The following is a 17,055-nucleotide window of genomic DNA, read 5'->3' as shown; positions in this document are numbered from 1 at the left end:
AGAGGCCATGAGCCAATGAGTCGGTTTTCCCATCAGACGTCCTCAGAGGGAAGCCAGAGTTTTCCTCGGCCCCGGGGAGCAGCTGACTTGGACCGCTTCCTCGAGGCTAAGCTGCTGAAAATCAAGAGCCCAAGCAGTAACAGGATCCTGTGTGTGTCCTCCCTGGAAATCTGTCCTGGGGAGGCCCTGGGCACTGGTGTCTGGTGTTCCAGAAAAGCAGGGCAGAGAGCACATAACCCTGACGTCTGCGGGGGCCGAGGCCGGGCAGGGCAGAGCAGCCTGCCCAACCCCACCAGCCCCCAAGACTTCAACATCCGCCTCAAGCTCAGAAGTGAGCGGGTCCCCGCCAGGGGCGGGCTGCCCTCTTGCTGACAGTGAGGATGCCCTATTCGTTTATTCAACCAATACTTTTCGCTGAGCCCCACACTGCGGGCCAGAGCAGCTCATGAGGCCCACAAGGGTTTGTCTTCCTGAAGCTTCGCATTCAAGCATTGGAGGGAGGAGCAGGTTTCATGCCAGCCCCCAGCCCAGCACCACTGGGCTCAGAGTCGCAGGCACAGCCAAAGCTCTTGCCCTCACCAGGGAGGCAGAAGAGCTTCTAAAAATACACAGAGAGCCGTGCTAAGAGTCAGGATAGGCTTGTAGGAAAAGGTGAAACAGAAATGAGCGCAAAGGGGTCCAGCGCAAATGCTGTGCCTGAACCCTGGCTCTGATGAACTGGAGGGCAAGGAGCCAGCCAGCCACAGGGCAGGGTGGCGGACCAGCCTCCCATCCATTCATTCGGCCAATCAACACAGGGCTCCCAGTCCCTGTCCTCACCATAGAGCAGAGGAGCCAACCCCGAAAGGCCGTGGGGAGAGGCCAGTGTACTCCAGGCTGTTGGGTGGTACCCAAGCTAAAGGGTGCCCCCCACCCCTACCTTGACCTCTCTTCCTTTTGCTTTCAGCTCATGACACTGGTCTTGTGACCCTGCAAGTTGCCTTCAACAACCAGATCATCTCCAACTCAGTGGTGTTTGAGTACAAAGCTCGGGCCCTGCCCACGCTCCCCTCCTCCCAGCACGACTGGCTGTCACTGGACGGTAAGAACAGCGCTCGGGTCACCTTACCAGGCCGTACGCGAGAGGGACACTTGGGAATCCAATGCACAAGGTGTGAAAAAGGACACATCCAGGTCTCCTAACTTGCACTCCAGGCACAAGTCTCCACCTCAGGGGGACAGACTAGGTCCCCATCCTTCATCTCTGTCTCTCCCTGGGACAGAGTGAGTATGTGAGCTTGGGTCCAGGGCCTGCTGGGGGGCTCTGAGCGGCCAGGCAAGCCCCCAAGTTGCTGAGAGGACCCGCTCTCTCGATAGACCTGGAGGAGCAGGGTCCAAGCATCCTCAGCTGCCTGCCCCCCCCCCAGGGGGGCTCAGCTTCTCAAAGCAGAAGGACTTCCCAGAGGCCATGACCAAGCCCTGCGCCCCTGGGGCAGGGGAGGGGGTGGGGGAGTGGAGAAGGGCAGGGTGGGCTTCTTTCAGATTCCAAGACCTGGACTTTGTGTTGAGGGCTCCTGCCAGTTAGGGACAATAAGTCAGATCTTCTCTCGGAAGCTGTCCAACAGCCGCCAGCCTCTGCTTCTAGGCTGCTTTTCCTTTGGCCTCTGCCCTATAGAGCGTCTGACACAAGCGCAGGCTCGTGATCGTGGCTGAGGGTGGAGGGCCAAGGAGTCCCTGTAGGCTCCAAGGGAGGAGGCAGGACGTACCAGCCAAGGATGCATCCCTGAGAGCCACCGGCCTCGTCCATGGGGTTCTGAGTGCTGGCTGCTCCCCTTGGGGAACCAGAGGCTCTACAAAGAAAAGCTGCCAAAGACAGGTGGGGGGTGCCATGGTCCAAGGCTGCCCTTGCAGGCCTGGGCATGCCTAAGGGGAGCCCTGGACTTGGCCTGGAGGGGAAGGGTGCTGAGCTATCAGTCTGCTCTCTGCACTGGGCCAGAGTGGGAGGGGTGGCTACACACGGCCTTAGCATCAGGGCAGCTGCAGAGGCGCCTCTCTGTGGGACACCTCGCTGGAGAGCTTGTCAGCCTGAGGCGTTGGGTCTTGGCTAAGCTGACCCTGGGCCCTCTGTGGGGCTCACTTACTTAAGCTCCCCTCCCTCATCCACAGCAGCCCTTTGCCTTCCCACCTCTCAGCTTTCCCCTGGCTGCTGGCTGCCGGGCCATTTCTGGGCTTGGGTACATGCCCTGGGCAGCTTTCCTGAACCACCCAGGGTGCAAACGTCGGTCTTGTCCCAGCCCCGGCCCCAGCCATGACAGGGTGCCTGGCAGCCACCTTGGCCACTAAACCCTCTGAGCTATTCCCAGAAGTGGCTTTGGCTCAACAGGCATCCGCACCCTGGCAGTTGTTGCCTGGGAGCACCAGGCTGGTCTTGGCAGCCACCTCAACCATGGCTGAAGCCAGCCAGAGCTGTAACGATGACCTACAGGATGCAACAGACAAGGGCAGGGTGACCAGGGGCTCCCGTTCAGGAAATCCTGTTTCCGTTTTGCAGAACAAATAGGAAAGGAAACAGGGAACTCTGCAGAGCCCCGGCTCTCCCTGAGTGACCAGGTCACCTCCGCAGGGTGGACTGAAGGATGCTGAGACCAGTCAGTGTAGGACCTGCTGGGGAGATGCAGCCTTTCAGATAGCCAAGTCCAGCCCCGCAGTGCCTGGGAGCGCAGGAAACGTCAGCCGGCCCCCAGGAAGCCTGGAGAGCCGGCTGTACCGGGAGGTGGTGGCCGGCAGGGGAGGATGCTGTGATGGAGATCACGGGGAAGGCAAGCCACCTAACTGCTTCATGACAAGCACATCCCCAAGTCCATGGCCACATGAGGCCCTTCGGGCAGTGGGCCTGCTGCCAGGCAGGACACTTGCTCTGCAGCAGCCTCCTCTGCAGGGACTGGGAGCTCTGACCTCCACAGGCCTCCCCCTGAAATAAGCTTCCCCCCCATCCGCCCCGCAGCCCCTGGCAGAAGACACCAGAGAGATGACAGGAGTTGGGGAGAGGAGGCAGGGCTACCCCTACAGAGAGCAGATGGGGGCTGGGAAGGACCCCAGACATCTCTTTCCCTAGGGGCTTGACCAGATGTCCTTTCAAGTAGTGGGAGGGAAAGGGGGGGCCAGGGCGGAGGAACTGTGAGGCCCCACCCTGCCAGGGTAGAGGGGAAACTTCCCTCTCCTAGTTCTCGCCCCTCACCGCGCCCCCATCCTGAACCGAATACAAGTGACTTATTCACCCAAGGATCCTTTTCGCAGCATTTCACCAGCCTGATAAATAATAGCGGTGGGGGGAGGGGAGCAGGACTGCAGCCGCAGCGCCAGGAGCATAGTCCTCCCGGTGCAGAGGGGGCAGCTGGGACAGCCCGGGGCGGGGGGTCCCCCGGGCTCTGGCCGTCCCTGTGGTCTGAGTGAAGAAGTGTGTCAGAGAAGATGCTGCAGTGGCCAGGCTGTCAGAAGCCCTCCTTTCCTCTCCGCTCCTCTCCCCTCGCGTCTCCGCAGCTCCTCACCTCCGCCCCTCCCGCCCCCACGGTTACCGGGCAAATTCTCAATTCGAGCTGCGGGGAGGTGGAGGGGCGGCGGTGGAACGGGAGGGGGCGAGGGGACTGCGGCGCCGAGCAAACTGGGGCGCGGCGGCCCGGCGGCGCGCGTGCACAGACACACCCGGGCACGGACACACACGCCTGCACACACGCACGCTTGCACGCCGGGCGCAGCTGCAATGCAGGGAGCCCCGCGCGGGGCGGCGGGCAGGCTGCGCCCGCGTCCGCCGGGATGGGCTGCGGCAGGGCTCCGCGCACCGAAGGCCGGCCCCCGGCAGCCCCGGGGGGCAGGACGGGGACGCGCAGCCGGGGCTGCGCGCTCGCGTGCCGGCGGCCGACTCCCGCTGTGCGCGGTTCCTGCGCCTCCACCCGTCGCCCAGTTCGCAGTCTTAGGGGCGTTCCTTGCCCCGCCCCCATCCCAGAGCGGGAGAAATGTTTGGGGAGAAATTCTCTGCTTTCATTTTTTTTTTTAAATGGATTTGTTTGCGAAACTACAGGCTGGGGGGGATGCGGGCATCGAATCCGCGCGCGCGCGCGCAGCAGCAGCAGCAGAGGTGGAGCGGCCTTTGTCCTGGGCGCCGCCTTTGTCTGAGCAGCCCCGCCGGGTGGGAGGCGATCGTCCCCGCGGAGAGACATCGGCGGCGCAGGCGCCCCACGTCCCCTAAATCTCAGCTGGACACAGCCATCCGGGCGGAGATGCAGCATGAAAATGGGGGGAAGGAGGGAGAGCAGAGAAGAGGGGGCGCTGCGGCCACCGTCTACCCACTCCGGCCGACTTCGGGGAGCGCAGCCCTCTGGGTCTCTGGAGCTGCAGCGCTTCCCCCAGACCTAGGGGGCACCCCTCGCCAACCCCACCCTATTGTGAAGTCTTGGGGTCACAGGCCCTGTCTGCTTGGATCCCCACTGCCTAGAGCAAGCTGGCAGGTTGCTGGTCACTGTACCTATTTGTCTTATGAATGATTGCATGAATGAATGAATAAATTCTCACGGGACACATCAAGAGAGCTTAATTCAGCCCACTGTTCAGGAAGGCTTCCTGGAGGAGGTGACCCCCTCTGCTGAGACTCCAGCCTGGGCAGGCAACAGCCAGGCTAAGAGGGATGAGAAGTAGCCCAGGGAGAGGCAGCAGCAGGGGCGCCAGGTGGTGGAACTGCGTGGGCCTTTGGCCAGGGCACTCTGGGAACTCCCATTTTCACCGTTTCTGCCCCCTCAAAGTCCCAGGTTCAAAACATATTTCCCCAGGCTGTTTGCACAAGGACCCCCGAGTGGTCTGGGGCAGGCCAGCTGTGCGTTTGGGGTGCAATGGGACCTCTTCCAGGCAAGAGGCATCAAAGCAGACAGTTTACCCCAGAGACCGTTTTCTGAGGGCCTCTGGGGTATGTCACTTCTGCCTGCTCTGAGTCCCTGGATACAAACAGCCAGGGCTGTGCTGAGCATGGAGAGGATGTGCTGTGTTTAGCCAGTCTGGCCCGGGCCTGCGTTTGCAGAGAATAAACCTAGGCCATTTGACACTGTGGCAGCCCACAGGGTGGGGCTCACATCTGGGCAAGGGCACTGGGACACCTTTAAATGACCCCTGTCCCTGGAAGAGAAGAGGAGTGGAACTTCCAGGTGGCCCGTTCTGTTCTTTCTCTTGAAGCCATCTGATGCTCCCCTGGCCCCTGGCCCCACCCCACCCGCTGCCCCCTCTCCGAACCCCGCTAAGCCGCTTATTCTTAGACTATTTTGAATTGCCTCTCAGGCAGCTGAGCCTCCTGCCTGGGTGAGAGGATTGGAGGGACAGTGGATGCAGCTTTCTTGGGCTCAGCCAGCTAGCCACCTGGGTGGGGGAGAGACCTCGTCATTGCAGGCATAAGTGGGGAGCCAGGACTGGAGCTCCCCTCATCACGTAGGTGACTACTTCGGTGTAGGAAGCCTCAGGGCAGGTCGGACACCCCTGGCAGCCTACCCTCTGGGTCACCAGAGCCAGAGGAGGGTATCTGGTAAGCCAACCTCTGGGGCAGCCTGGCCCCAGGTTAGAGGTGTCGGAAAACTGAGACCCTTGCTCCCCTCTAAGGGGGTGGAGAGAAGGAAATGCAAGATTTGGCCTCCAGCTTGACCTTCTGCTCTGACCAAACCCTCTGTGCTCACAGACGGAAGCCCTGAAGCTGGGATGGTCCCAGCTCTGTCCCCCTCCCCCCACCTCCATGCTGCCTGTTCCTGGTATGTGGCCATGCTCCTGCCAGCCTCTCCCCTGCTGGCTGGTTTTTAATAGCAGCCTCCAACCACCAGGAGTGAGAGACCACACACTGACCCAGAGGCCACGTGTGCAGCCCCGTGGCCGTGGCCGCAGGAGAGGCCATTCCAGCTGTGAGGCTGGCCCCGCCCCTGGGAAGCTTCTGGATGGTCTCTCCCACCCACGGTGGCAGTCTGGGGCATTCTGATGAGTGTACCTTGCTGGCTTCTCCTGGCCTGACTCCCTCCCTCCCGCAGACCCCCTCCTCCCAGCCCGCCTTCCAGTCACCCTCCTCTGGGCCTACTGTGTGGCAAACTGTCCACAGGGGAGAACGTGCACAGAGCCAGACAGAAAGTGGGAACAACCAACAGCATCACTTTTACCAAATGATGTGGGGGGAGGAGCAATGGTTAAGTAATTTTACTGTATGTCATTTTAAACGTCACTGTTTTGCTGAAACAGTTTGGTTTGTTTTATGGCATAGACTACAGAATTCACGAGTTTTTTCAGATCGGACAGACAGCATCAGTGAATTGTCTTGACTTTGGAGAGCTGCCTTGAATGACAGGCATCGTCAGTGCCCGGGGCCCACACCCTCCTGCCTCTGGGGGCACTTTGGAGGAGCTTCAGAAGCTCTGACACGGGGGTTTGCCTTGTAAGTAAAAGGGGGCACGGCCAAGAACCTTCTGGCCTTCACCTCAAGTGGGGTCTGGGGCACACCGAAGCCAGCTAGCTCACAGGTCTCTGGGTATTTCTTTGCATAGCGGGGACCTGGGAGATAAGGTGGCAGCAGCAGAAGCTGGCTTGAGCCGGTCTTACACTCGGGACTTGAAGCTGAGTGGCAGGAAGGGCCTTCTCTCCGCGCCGCAGCTGTCCAGCTAGAGCCTTGCCCCAAAGCACAGGCTTCCCGGGCGTCATCAGCATCTCTGTTCTCTGCAGGGTCCGCATCGTTACCGACTGGGGTGAGTGTCTGTCCTTAGCCCTCCTTAGGCAGAAACCAAGGGACCTGGTCCTCAGATGCCTCCCGTGGACGTGATCTCCTGCTTTTAGCAGCTGGGGCCACACCAAATGGATGTGTGTGGAGTGCTCTGGCTGGCAGGATTGGGTCACCTTGGGGCTGGCCTCACCCGCCTCCCTGCAGCAGTGACAAATGGGGCCCTGCAGAGAAACGGCAAGCCCAGCGCCCGCAGAGGCCGAGGAGGCAGCCTCCGCGTCCTTGTCCTGGCCGTCGGGGCAGGAAGCAAAGTAAAACCCAAGGGTGGAGCCCCGGAGCGCCAGGCAGCATGGCTGTTCCTGCAGGGTCAGCTTCCCGGCCACCTGGGGGCAGGCGGCTCAGCTGGAGACAGGACGAGGGGAGGCTCAGACCCTCCGATGGTCCATGTCAACCGACTTGCCCTTGACCGTGCCTCAGTCTCCTCGGCTACCATACAAGTGACCACAGACTCCGGGGCTTGAAACAGAAATGTCTCCTCTCCCAGGTCTAGAGGCGGGAAATTCACAATCAGGGTGTAGGCAGGGCCATGCTCCCTCCGGAGGCTCTTGGGGAGAATCCTTCCCACCTCTCCCAGCTTGTGATCCTTGGCATTCCTTGGCTGGTGGCAACATAACTCCAGCCTCTGCCTCTGTCATGATGCAGGGAAGACGATGTGGAGTCTTGCCTCTGTGTGTGTCTCTGTACCTGTCTCTTCTCTTCTTACCAGGACGCCATTCGTTGGATTAGGGCCCACCCGAACCCATGAACTTGTCTTAACTAGTTAGGTCTGTAATTCACTAATTACAAAGACCCTATTTCCTAATAAGGTCACATCCATCATCACCAGCCTCGTCAGAGCCGCCATCACCTCTTGTCTGCAAGTCATGCAAGAGCATTCAGGGTGGTCCCCCTGCAGGCGGAGACACGATTCATTCTCCATACTGCAGCTGGGGGTCTTGGAAACATAACTGAACCTGTCACCACGACTGCTTAAAACCCTCCCACTGTTCCCGGGATAAAATCCAGTGCCCTGCCTTGGCTGACGGGCCCCCTGTTACTGGCCCCCTGCCGCCCGGCCCCTCCTCATGCCACTGCACCGTCCCTTATTCTGCTCGCCAGATAAGGCAGAAGGAGAAGAGAGTGGCCCAGGAGAAAGCAGGTTACAGGGACGTTAACAGAACATTCCAGAAGGAGAAGCCAGTGATGGAGACAGAGAAGGAGCACTTGGGGAGTCGGAGGGACACAGAAGACGGGGGTCCTCAGAGCCTAGAGTCAGAGGACTCCCCGAGGAGAAGGGTGTGGCTGGCGAGGTCAGAGGGGCTGAAAGTCCTCACGTGGATTAAGGACCAGACAGGCCACGGGTGCTCTCTCCTGGGCCCCTCCCTCCCCCCTCCACCGCCCACTCTCCCTGAGGGCTCAGCCCCACCCAGGACTCTCTTTACTGGTCACAAAGGTAAAAGTGCACTGATGTGTCCTCCTTTGTACCTCTTCTCGGATCCAGATCCAGAACCATCCATCTAGCTGCCCTGAGGACAGCTCTGCTCCGATTTTCCTGGGCAAGTCAACGTGTCCCAAATGCTACTCACGACTATTCTTTTGACCCACTCCTTCCCCACCCTAGGTCTCCTACAACCTCAGCGGGCAGTCCGCCCCAGGAAACCGGAAGTCCTCCCTGAGACCTCCTGCCCCCCCCACCCCCCAGCCCATCGCCGTCCTGGCGGCTTCCACTCCCTCGCTGCTCTCCCTTCTCTCGGTCCGCTCCACCACCACCTGAACTCAGCCCTACTGTTCTCACACATCCTAGCCAGGCGTCTGGCCTCTAATCTTGCCTCCTTCCACAAGGGTCATTCTTTCTTCCCTCACCAGACGCTGCTCTAGGCTCTGGGGAGCCTTTGTTTTCGCGGTGTTTATATTCTCGTGGGGGAGAAAGTCGGTGGACAGGTCACAAGGGAACTGTCAGGGCCCTTACAACAGGCGGCCAGGCAGAGGGTGCCTGAGTGGCTGCTTTAGGTTGGGGGTCAGTGGGGTCCTCCAAGGGAAGGTGACAGGACGGCAGGGAACCAGCCAAGCTAGGGTCCTGGGAAGCACATTCCAGACAGCGCGATCACAGGAGCAAAGTCCCCCGGGACAGAGCAAGCCCAGTGTGTCGGGGGATCGAGGAGGCCACGGCAGCAAGCAGCGGCATAGGAAAGGGCCGGGCCACGGGGGTGCCCAGCAGCCAAGGCTGGGAGCTGGATCTCATTCCGAGGGCAGCGGGAGGGTTTCAAGCAGCTGAAGTGACACACTCCGCTATGTTTCCATGAGCCCGCTCCCCGCCGCTGGTGCATGGGGCATGCAGTGTGTCCTCACCTGCAGGAGGACCACCCAGAGCGATGCTGCATCAGTGCGGGCAAGAGATGGTGGTGACTCCGACAAGGCTGGTGCTGATGAATCCCAAGAGACACAGTTTGGGAACGTTTGGGGGGAGAGTCAAGGGTCCTACTGATGGTCTGAAGATCAAGGATGAGAGAGAGAATGCTGGGTAATGCCCAGACGTGGGTCTTGAGCAACTCGGGGGACAGGGGACCTTCCTGAGATGGAGGAGTCGGAGGAAGCAGCAAGGTGGGAGAGAGGGGAATCTAGCATTGGTTTTGATCCCATTATGGTGGGCAGCCATCTTAGAGTCATCGAGTAGACCACTGGGTTGAAAGTTTGCAGGCCAAGGAGAGGTCCAGAATGGAGGTAAAATGTTGGTGTCATCAGCACATTGACAGACTTTAAAGTCGTGGGTCTAGATGCAGCTGCTCTCTGAAAGAGTGTAGGTGAAGGACAGGCGAGGGCACAGGGTCAGCCCAGGGCTCTCCCAGGGTTTTGCATGTCAAGCGGAAAAGCCCCTGGCACAGAGATGAGTGCCCAGCGAGAGGAGGAAGGCAGAGAGGAGGTGATCACAGAGAGGCCAGGAGAAAAGGGTAACTCAAGAAAAAGGATGTGGCAGCCGTGTCAACACCCGGAGGAGGGGAGCAGAGCATTCTAGGCAGAGGAAGCCACGTGTAGGAAGACCCAAAGCCAAGACAGAGCTCTGTGAATTTAAAGGACCCAGGGACGTGGCTGAAACTCCAGCAGCCTGTCTCTGAGCTCAGAGCCCTGACCTTCCCCTGTCTGGGACAAAAAGGAAGGTCCAGAAGGCTCTCAGATGCACCTGGCCCAGGAGATCTGCACCTCCATCCTTCCATGTGCAGCAGGAGTAAAGGACCCAGCCCTGCTTTTCCTGCCTTGCCCTTGGATGTTGGTCCAGCAAACCATCTGAAGGGTCTGCAGGTCCCAGGGAGGCGGCTTCCCCGTCCCTGGGCTCTGGGGGAGAGCCTGCACCTGCTCTGATCCCAGGGACAGGCTCCCTCCCAGTTGTCCCCCACTGGGGTGCAGGGTCTGGAGGTGAGCCCCAAAACAGGCACAAACTGCGACTCACCCCTGCACATGGCGCGTGGTTGTCAGACCCTGTGAACGGCTCTCACACCTAGTGCTGGCTGTGGCTGGAACGCAGGATCCTGCAGATAGACCCGACGGCTCCTAAAGCAATGACATCGGACTCCCGTGACCCTGCCACGTCATCTGGACGTGGGTCAGCTGCGCTCCAGGGGGCATGGCCTCGAAGAAAGGCCTCTTGACAAGGCTGGGACCCAGAAAGATCAGCAGGCCTGGGGGTACCTTGGCCTTTCCTAGGACCCTCCAGAATGCACGTCCCTGGAAAAGAATGGAGGTGCTGCTCTGTTGCCCAGCCGTGAGAACAATGGTCCTGCGGCTGTGGGACTCAGGACATCACCAGCGAGGAGGAGGGCTGGGGGCGGAGTGGGGGCTGGTGTGGCCTCCAGGAGGAAGCGACGTCCTGCAGGTCCCCAAGCTAGGGGAGAGGGGGCCTCCACCTCCCCCACCAACAATCCAGCGCCTCACAGGACACGGATGGAAAACAGCCTCTGGCTGGGGCCAAGCCCAAGGCCTCTCCTTTTAAAAACTCCTAAAAATACACATGTGTCTGAGCCCTTCCAAGCAGCCTGGCGACCTTGTCTCTTGCCTCTGTGACAACAAGACATTCGAAACAGTCAGGCTGAAGAGCAGCTCCCTCCACGTGGTAGCCTGCTGACACATTCCACTTGTGAACCCCGAGTCCTTTGAGGGAAAAAAAAAGTGACAGGCAGGTGTGTGTCAGAGGCTCTACACTTAACAATGGGAGGCGTTTGAACACATCAGTGGCAGAGTGGAAACAGTCAAAACAGTCAACAGTCAGAGGGTCTCAGAGGGTTAGGACTTGAAGGAAACTCAGTTGTCCCGTCATCCAACCTTCTTGTCCTTGTGGGACGAAGCTGGGTCCCCAGAAGAGCAGCGACCTCTCTCCAAACCACTGCTGGAGCAAGACAGAGCCTCTCGCGCCCTCAGCGTGCCCTCCTCTCTCCACCCGCCTCCCCTTCACCATCCCACAGCCAGACTCACGGGCTCTGGAAGCCAGGACGCAGGGCGGGTGAGAAACTGGGCAACGTGGGGCACCGTGGTTTCCTCACCGAGGCTGATGTTCGCCCCAGGTGTCCTGGAGGGATGAGCAGGCGACCCTTCCCAGCATCCCCACTGGCAAGAGAGGGAGCAGCCTCTGGCTCACGCTGCGCTCCAGGCCCCTGGTGCTGAGGGACTGGTTCCGACACCAGCAGATGGGGAGGTCCCCCAAGTGTCCTTTCTCCTGTCCAAGTCCAAGATGTGCTGGGATGTGAACAGGGAATCTATGCCAGACCTGACCCCATTCGGCGACACCCACTTTTAGAAGAGCTGCTGTTGCCTTGTGTCACCCCAGTGGCACCAAAGCTGCATCCCTTGGTCTTGAGAACTAGGGAGAGCTGGCAGACCTCTGAGCCACCGTCATCATCTCTTTCTGCATAACCTGCCTCCTGGCACAGAGCTCTCCACCCAGGGGTTACAGCAGCCGACATCCACTTGCTCGCCGCCTGCCAGGCTCTGTTCGTGAAGCGTTTACATATATTGACTCACTCAAACTTCCCAATGACCCACAAGGTCCCCTTTCTACAGACGAGGACACCCAGACACAGCAGTGAGCAGGTGACGCAGAGAGCGTCATTCACAGGTGGTCTGACCCCATTGCCCACTTTTGACCTCCACATGGTGAGAGTCTCCCTCTGAGCCTCGTTTCTCTGCCGTGCTTGGGCTGCATCTGACAGAGGCTTCAGAGCTAGAAGTAGCCTTCGTCCCTGCTTCTCCCTTCCCCAGCATCCTCTCCCCACGGCCAAGCAGTTTGCAAATTAGGACCTTCAAAACCCACAGGGCTTCCTCCTCCGGATCCTCTGCCATTCTCCCATCTCCCATCTCAGGCCTTTAGCATCAGGTGCCGGGGCTGGAGCCTCCTAACTGGCCTTCCCGCTGCCACTTCCTTTCCCTCCCGTCCACTCCGTGTATCACAGGTGCCTTCAGAGAGGGCTGACAGAGCACGCACTGGGTGCCAGGCTCTGCACAGGGTGCCGTCCAGCGGAGAGGCAGACCAGAAGAGCAGCAACTGTAACCCAGTGCAGGACTGTGTGTTAGAGAGGGAGGCGGGGCTGCCTGCCAGGAGCGCTTGCTGGGAGGGGTCGCCTGTCCCTTGGGAAGGTCAGGATCAACTCCGACTCTGCAGCGTGGAAATGAATACAAGACCCTTCACAAGCTGACCTCAGTCTGCCTGTCTCAGCTCACCTGCAGCCCTCTCTCTGCCCCTGCACAATGCTTCACCCTCTACTCTACCACAATATCCAGATTTCCCCAAACGCCCTGTATTGTTTCTCACCTCTGAGCCTTCCACATGCCCCTTGGGTTTTTTCTCTGTGGTCAGTTTAGAGAACTCCTGCTGTATTGAAAATTTCTACTCTAAGGCCCCTCTGCGTAAAAGCTGACTTCCCACCCCGTCCCATTCCCACACACACACACAGGATACTTCCTTTTTTTTTTTTTTGGCTTTCCCATCATGCTTTGTAAATTCCTCCGTTAGCTGTTCTTTCTTTGTAATCTTTTATTCACTAACTGGTAATGGAGCCCCTTTCGGTGCCAGGCAACGGGCGCAGTGCTAGAGCCAGAAGAAACGGACAAGTAAAACCAGCTGCGGTCCCTAGGCTCACCCAGCTTTCCCCCCAGTAGAGGGAACGTCAAGCCTGACCACCAAGCCTTTGCACAAACAAGTGTTGGGGAGCTTGTAATGAAAGGGAGGAGGTCTGGGAGGGATTTCTTGAAGAAGTGGCCCTTGAGCTGAGATCTGAAGGAGGAGCAGAAGTTAACTCCATGGAGAGGGGAAGGAGCAGCACGGGGAACAGCATGCACAGAAAGCCCCATGGTGGGAGGGAGCCTCGTGAATATAAGGGAGCATGTGAAGGCGGGGGAGGTGGAGAGGGAAGTGGGGATCAGACCGGACAGGACAGAGGGGCACCCAGGCACAGGCCAGGCTGAGGAGTGCTGGCTTTCTCCCCGAGGACAGGAAAGCTACTGAGGGTTTGAGAGGCGGTGACATGACCAGGTTCGCATTTTGAGATGTGCTCTTGGCTGCTGCAACGAGGACGGGTTGAACGGGGGCCAGAGAGGGTCAGGGAAGACCAGTTACTCCTCCAGGCTCAAGCTGATGCTCGGCTCGGTGGTTCTGAAAAGAAGGGGACAGTCAAGACATTATAAGGAGGTAGCATCAAAGAACTTGTAGACAGATTAAGCGTGGAGGGCTCCGTGTCATTCACCCTGGAGGAGGACTGGACACGAATTGGGCTGAATTTGTAGGGCCTTTGGGACATCCATGTGAAAAGTTAAAAGCGAGTGAATAGAATTAGGCTCCAGAGCTCATGAAGAGAGAGAAGAGAGAAGTCTGTGACATGCCTGCATGCAGGTGGCATTGGAAGAAATGGGTCAAGAGGTGTGGGCGAAATTGACAAAGGTGAGAATATATATAGCTGAGTCCTGAGGCCAAGGACTTTTGTCTTAATTATCATCATGCTCCAAGAGCCAGGAATACATTAGGTGCTGAATAAATATTTCTTCAAGAGATAGATGAATGGACGGATGGATTGATGGATGGAGGGATGGGCAGTGGTGTCTTTGTGATCATCATCCTCGCTGCTGACAGACCCTAGCTTTAGGCTGCAGATCCCCGTTGTCCAGTGTACCCAGCCCCTACCCTAAACCCTATTGTAGGACATCTAGTGACTCAGGCGAACTAAGCCACTCCCATCAGGCATGACATTCCAAGGGCTTAGCGATCACCTCCCAGGAGGCAAGGACAAAGGCCAGACCTCTCATTGGGTTAAATTCTCTACTCTGCAGAACTGTACCTGCCCTCCTCCGCTCCCACCTGCCCTGCCCTGTCTCCCCGACCCCTCACCCCAGCAGACCGATTTCTTTTTGCTGTTCTTGCTGAGGGAGGAAACGGTGAGTGTCTGATGTGGTTTTTGCTGTTGGCATCTCTGTTGTTTTTAACGTGTCGCCCCTACACAGACGTGCAGTGCTCAGCAGTTCTTTGGGGCCAGAGAACATATTTTATTATGAAAAATGATTTGGGCGACTCCTTTGTCTTCTGCAGAGATTACCGTACAAAGCTCAAGATTTCCTGGGCAGGGATGTGAAATTAACTAGATTACAGATCGGTCCACCTAAATGTGAAATCAAATGAGAAATTCTCAGAGCCTTTGACAGCGAAGGGTTATTATTCTAACATATTATTGCAATTACCCTTTTAAATTACTCACCTGTGCCACAGCCCATGATGCTCTATAAATGAACCTGCATCTCGTTTGCATCCCGCAGACAGCACCCCTGGCTCCCGCAGTGTTCTTTCCTCACTAAAATGTTCTCCTGATGGCTCCATTTGCTGCTGAAGGGTTATGAGCAGCTCCGTTTGGAGCTGCCTCTCAGCCTCCTCCCTCCCACCCTCTCTTCCCAGTCTCCCTCTCCACTGCTGGGGGCTGGGCACCTAGAGGAAGCCCCAGCACCCATGCCCCCTCCTCCTACGGTGCTCCTCTGCCTTCCCCCCACATGGATGGGAAGGGAGCCGACCTTGCACATGGTGATCCGCTGGGTGCAGATGGGACTCTCAGAGACAGGCTGGGGGCCTGGGCAAAGAGCATCCCTGCTCATAATCCACCTTTAAGAGAAAGGGGAGACACAGACGCAGCACTCTGCCGTCCTCGACGATGTGAACAATGCGGTGTGATTCTAAGACATAAAAAATGCATCAATGCTCTAATTTTATAAGCTCCAATGATGTTTCTTATGACATCAGAAGGCCTGGCCAGGCCCCCCCCACCCCGGGAACAGCTAAAGCCAGGAGAGGCTCCAGTGCGTAACTCCGGACAAGGCCTGCCCAGAAGTGCTGCAAGTGTGGCCCCACGAGGTTGGGCCTGATGCACTGGAAGCCCTCGGTGCTCTGGAACCTGGAGATGACTGATGCATTTGTCACGGGTCTGCGTGCCCGCTCCTGGGAAAGCAGCAGGGAAAAACGAGCTCTGAGCGGAGAGCAGTCGTGCAGCGGGACGCATGAACCGCTAGGTCCCCGGACTGCACTTCCAGCCATCATTCTACCCCTGGCGTTCTGGGTTCTAATTCCCAGTAAGAAAGTGGGCAGAGGCTTATTTTATACTTGGTGAAGGGCCCTGGCTTTGTTTTAAGGGAACTGAAAGTGAGTTAAAGCCCAGAGGATGCTGGAGTGGGGCTGCGTTTCTTGTGAGAGCATCCCTGGGAATTTCACCTTAAACTGGATGGTGCTCCCAGGCCCGAGGCAAGGGGCTGACTCGGCTTCACTGGTCCAGAACCCGTGAGCTGCAGGCCTGGATGGGGACGAGGCTGCACTGATAGGGGCCACTGTGGATACAAGACCTAGGGTGTCAAAGTGAGACCAGCGGGGGGTGGGGGTTCACGTGTGTGCGTAACACATCCAAGCTTTTCCTTGGCCACTGTTTAGTTTTTCTCAGTAACGGCGTTTAGAACCTAAGGTGTCTCCCTGAACTAAATATGTCAGCTCAGCTTCTCCAAGGCACACGAGATGGTTGTAGTTTAAAATGCACCGGCCTCTAATTGTTCCTTCCCTTTGGATCGCTTTATTTTTCCTTTCAGTAGCACAGAGCAAGAGTCAACAGGCCAGCACAGCCCTCCCCTCGTGACCACGCGGTGATCATTCCCAGGAAGCTGCTGGCTGCTTCCCTGAAAGGGCCAGTTTCCACACTTGTTTCCACCGGTGCTCAAGCTTCAGGCTGTGGACACAGCAACAGTCAGGACGGTGACGTCAAAGTGGTCTTCTGGCCTCTGGTCACCTTCCAGGGAGTAGACCCATTTCTCTTTAATCAGATTCCCAAGAAAGAAAAAACTGAATGGTATCTACTTGGTCAGAAAGCACCCCGCGGCAGGCGTAGTAAGTGCATTTTGAGTGTGCCTTTTGGGTAAACACGCTTGCTTGTCCTTAATCGTGACCCCCCTGGGCCACAGGGCGCACGGCAGCCTGTCTGAAGGCTCACTGGGTTTTCCCGCCTCGTGGAGAGGCCAACAGGGGCCCAGCAGGCACCTGTGATGCCCTCTCAGATGCCAAGACCGGAGCTTCCTGAGATCCCTTCTGGAACGATGCACAGGGAAGTTGGGCTCGGATTTGGCAAGAGTGGCCCTGAACAATGAGCCATCAGGCTCCGCCCTTGGAGGTGTGAGCCCTCAGCTGGGTAAAGAGCTGCCTGCAGGTATGGGGACCCAGGCTTAGACGCTCGGGCCACCATGACAAAGTCCACACACCGGGCGGCTGAAACAGCAGACATTTATGTCCTCCCAGTTCCGCAGGCTAGCGGTTTGGCTCGAGACCACGGCGTGGGCAGGTCTGGTTTCTCCCGAGGCCTCTCCCCGTGCCCTGCAGCCGGCGCCTCTCCTCCGGGTGCGGGCACAGTCTCTGTGTGTCTCTGTGAGTCCGAGTTTCCTCCTCATATAAAGACACCAGTCAGACTGGGTCGGGGGCCACCCCAACAGCCTCATTTTACTTTAACCTCTTCTCTAAAGGCCCTGATTCCAAATACAGCCACATGCTGATGTAGTGAGGGTTACGGCTTCAATATATCAGTTTGCTGTCAGCCCGTAACAGACCATTCTCCCAAAATGAGGCGTCCTGTATGAAGGGGACTTCCTCACTGTCCAGAGGGCTTTGCCAAGACCCCAGACCTGCCCTCTGAGGCCCCAGGGAGGGCCTGCAACTCAGACCCCCAGACTAGGGGCTTCAGCTGGAGTTGTGCTGGTCTGTGTCTGAGTTTTCTGGTGATCTTGGCCAAGGTGTGGACCAGTCACCTTGCCTTACT

The 17,055-nt window shown here is 58.1% G+C and overlaps 1 protein-coding gene across 1 annotated transcript in view; it reads left to right on the top strand.

Annotated features, from left to right (window-relative positions):
- CAMTA1 (calmodulin binding transcription activator 1) overlaps positions 1 to 17,055 on the top strand; it is an 819,414-nt gene that overhangs the window by 742,332 nt on the left and 60,027 nt on the right. Inside the window, exon 12 of the mRNA XM_072975888.1 lies at positions 947 to 1,081. Coding sequence (XP_072831989.1) covers positions 947 to 1,081 — 135 coding nt within the window. The remainder of the gene's footprint in view (positions 1 to 946; positions 1,082 to 17,055) is intronic.

The sequence above is a fragment of the Vicugna pacos genome, chromosome 13 (assembly GCF_048564905.1).
Source record: "Vicugna pacos chromosome 13, VicPac4, whole genome shotgun sequence".
Taxonomy (NCBI): Eukaryota; Metazoa; Chordata; class Mammalia; order Artiodactyla; family Camelidae; genus Vicugna; species Vicugna pacos.
This window is presented reverse-complemented; position numbering and strand designations above follow the sequence as displayed.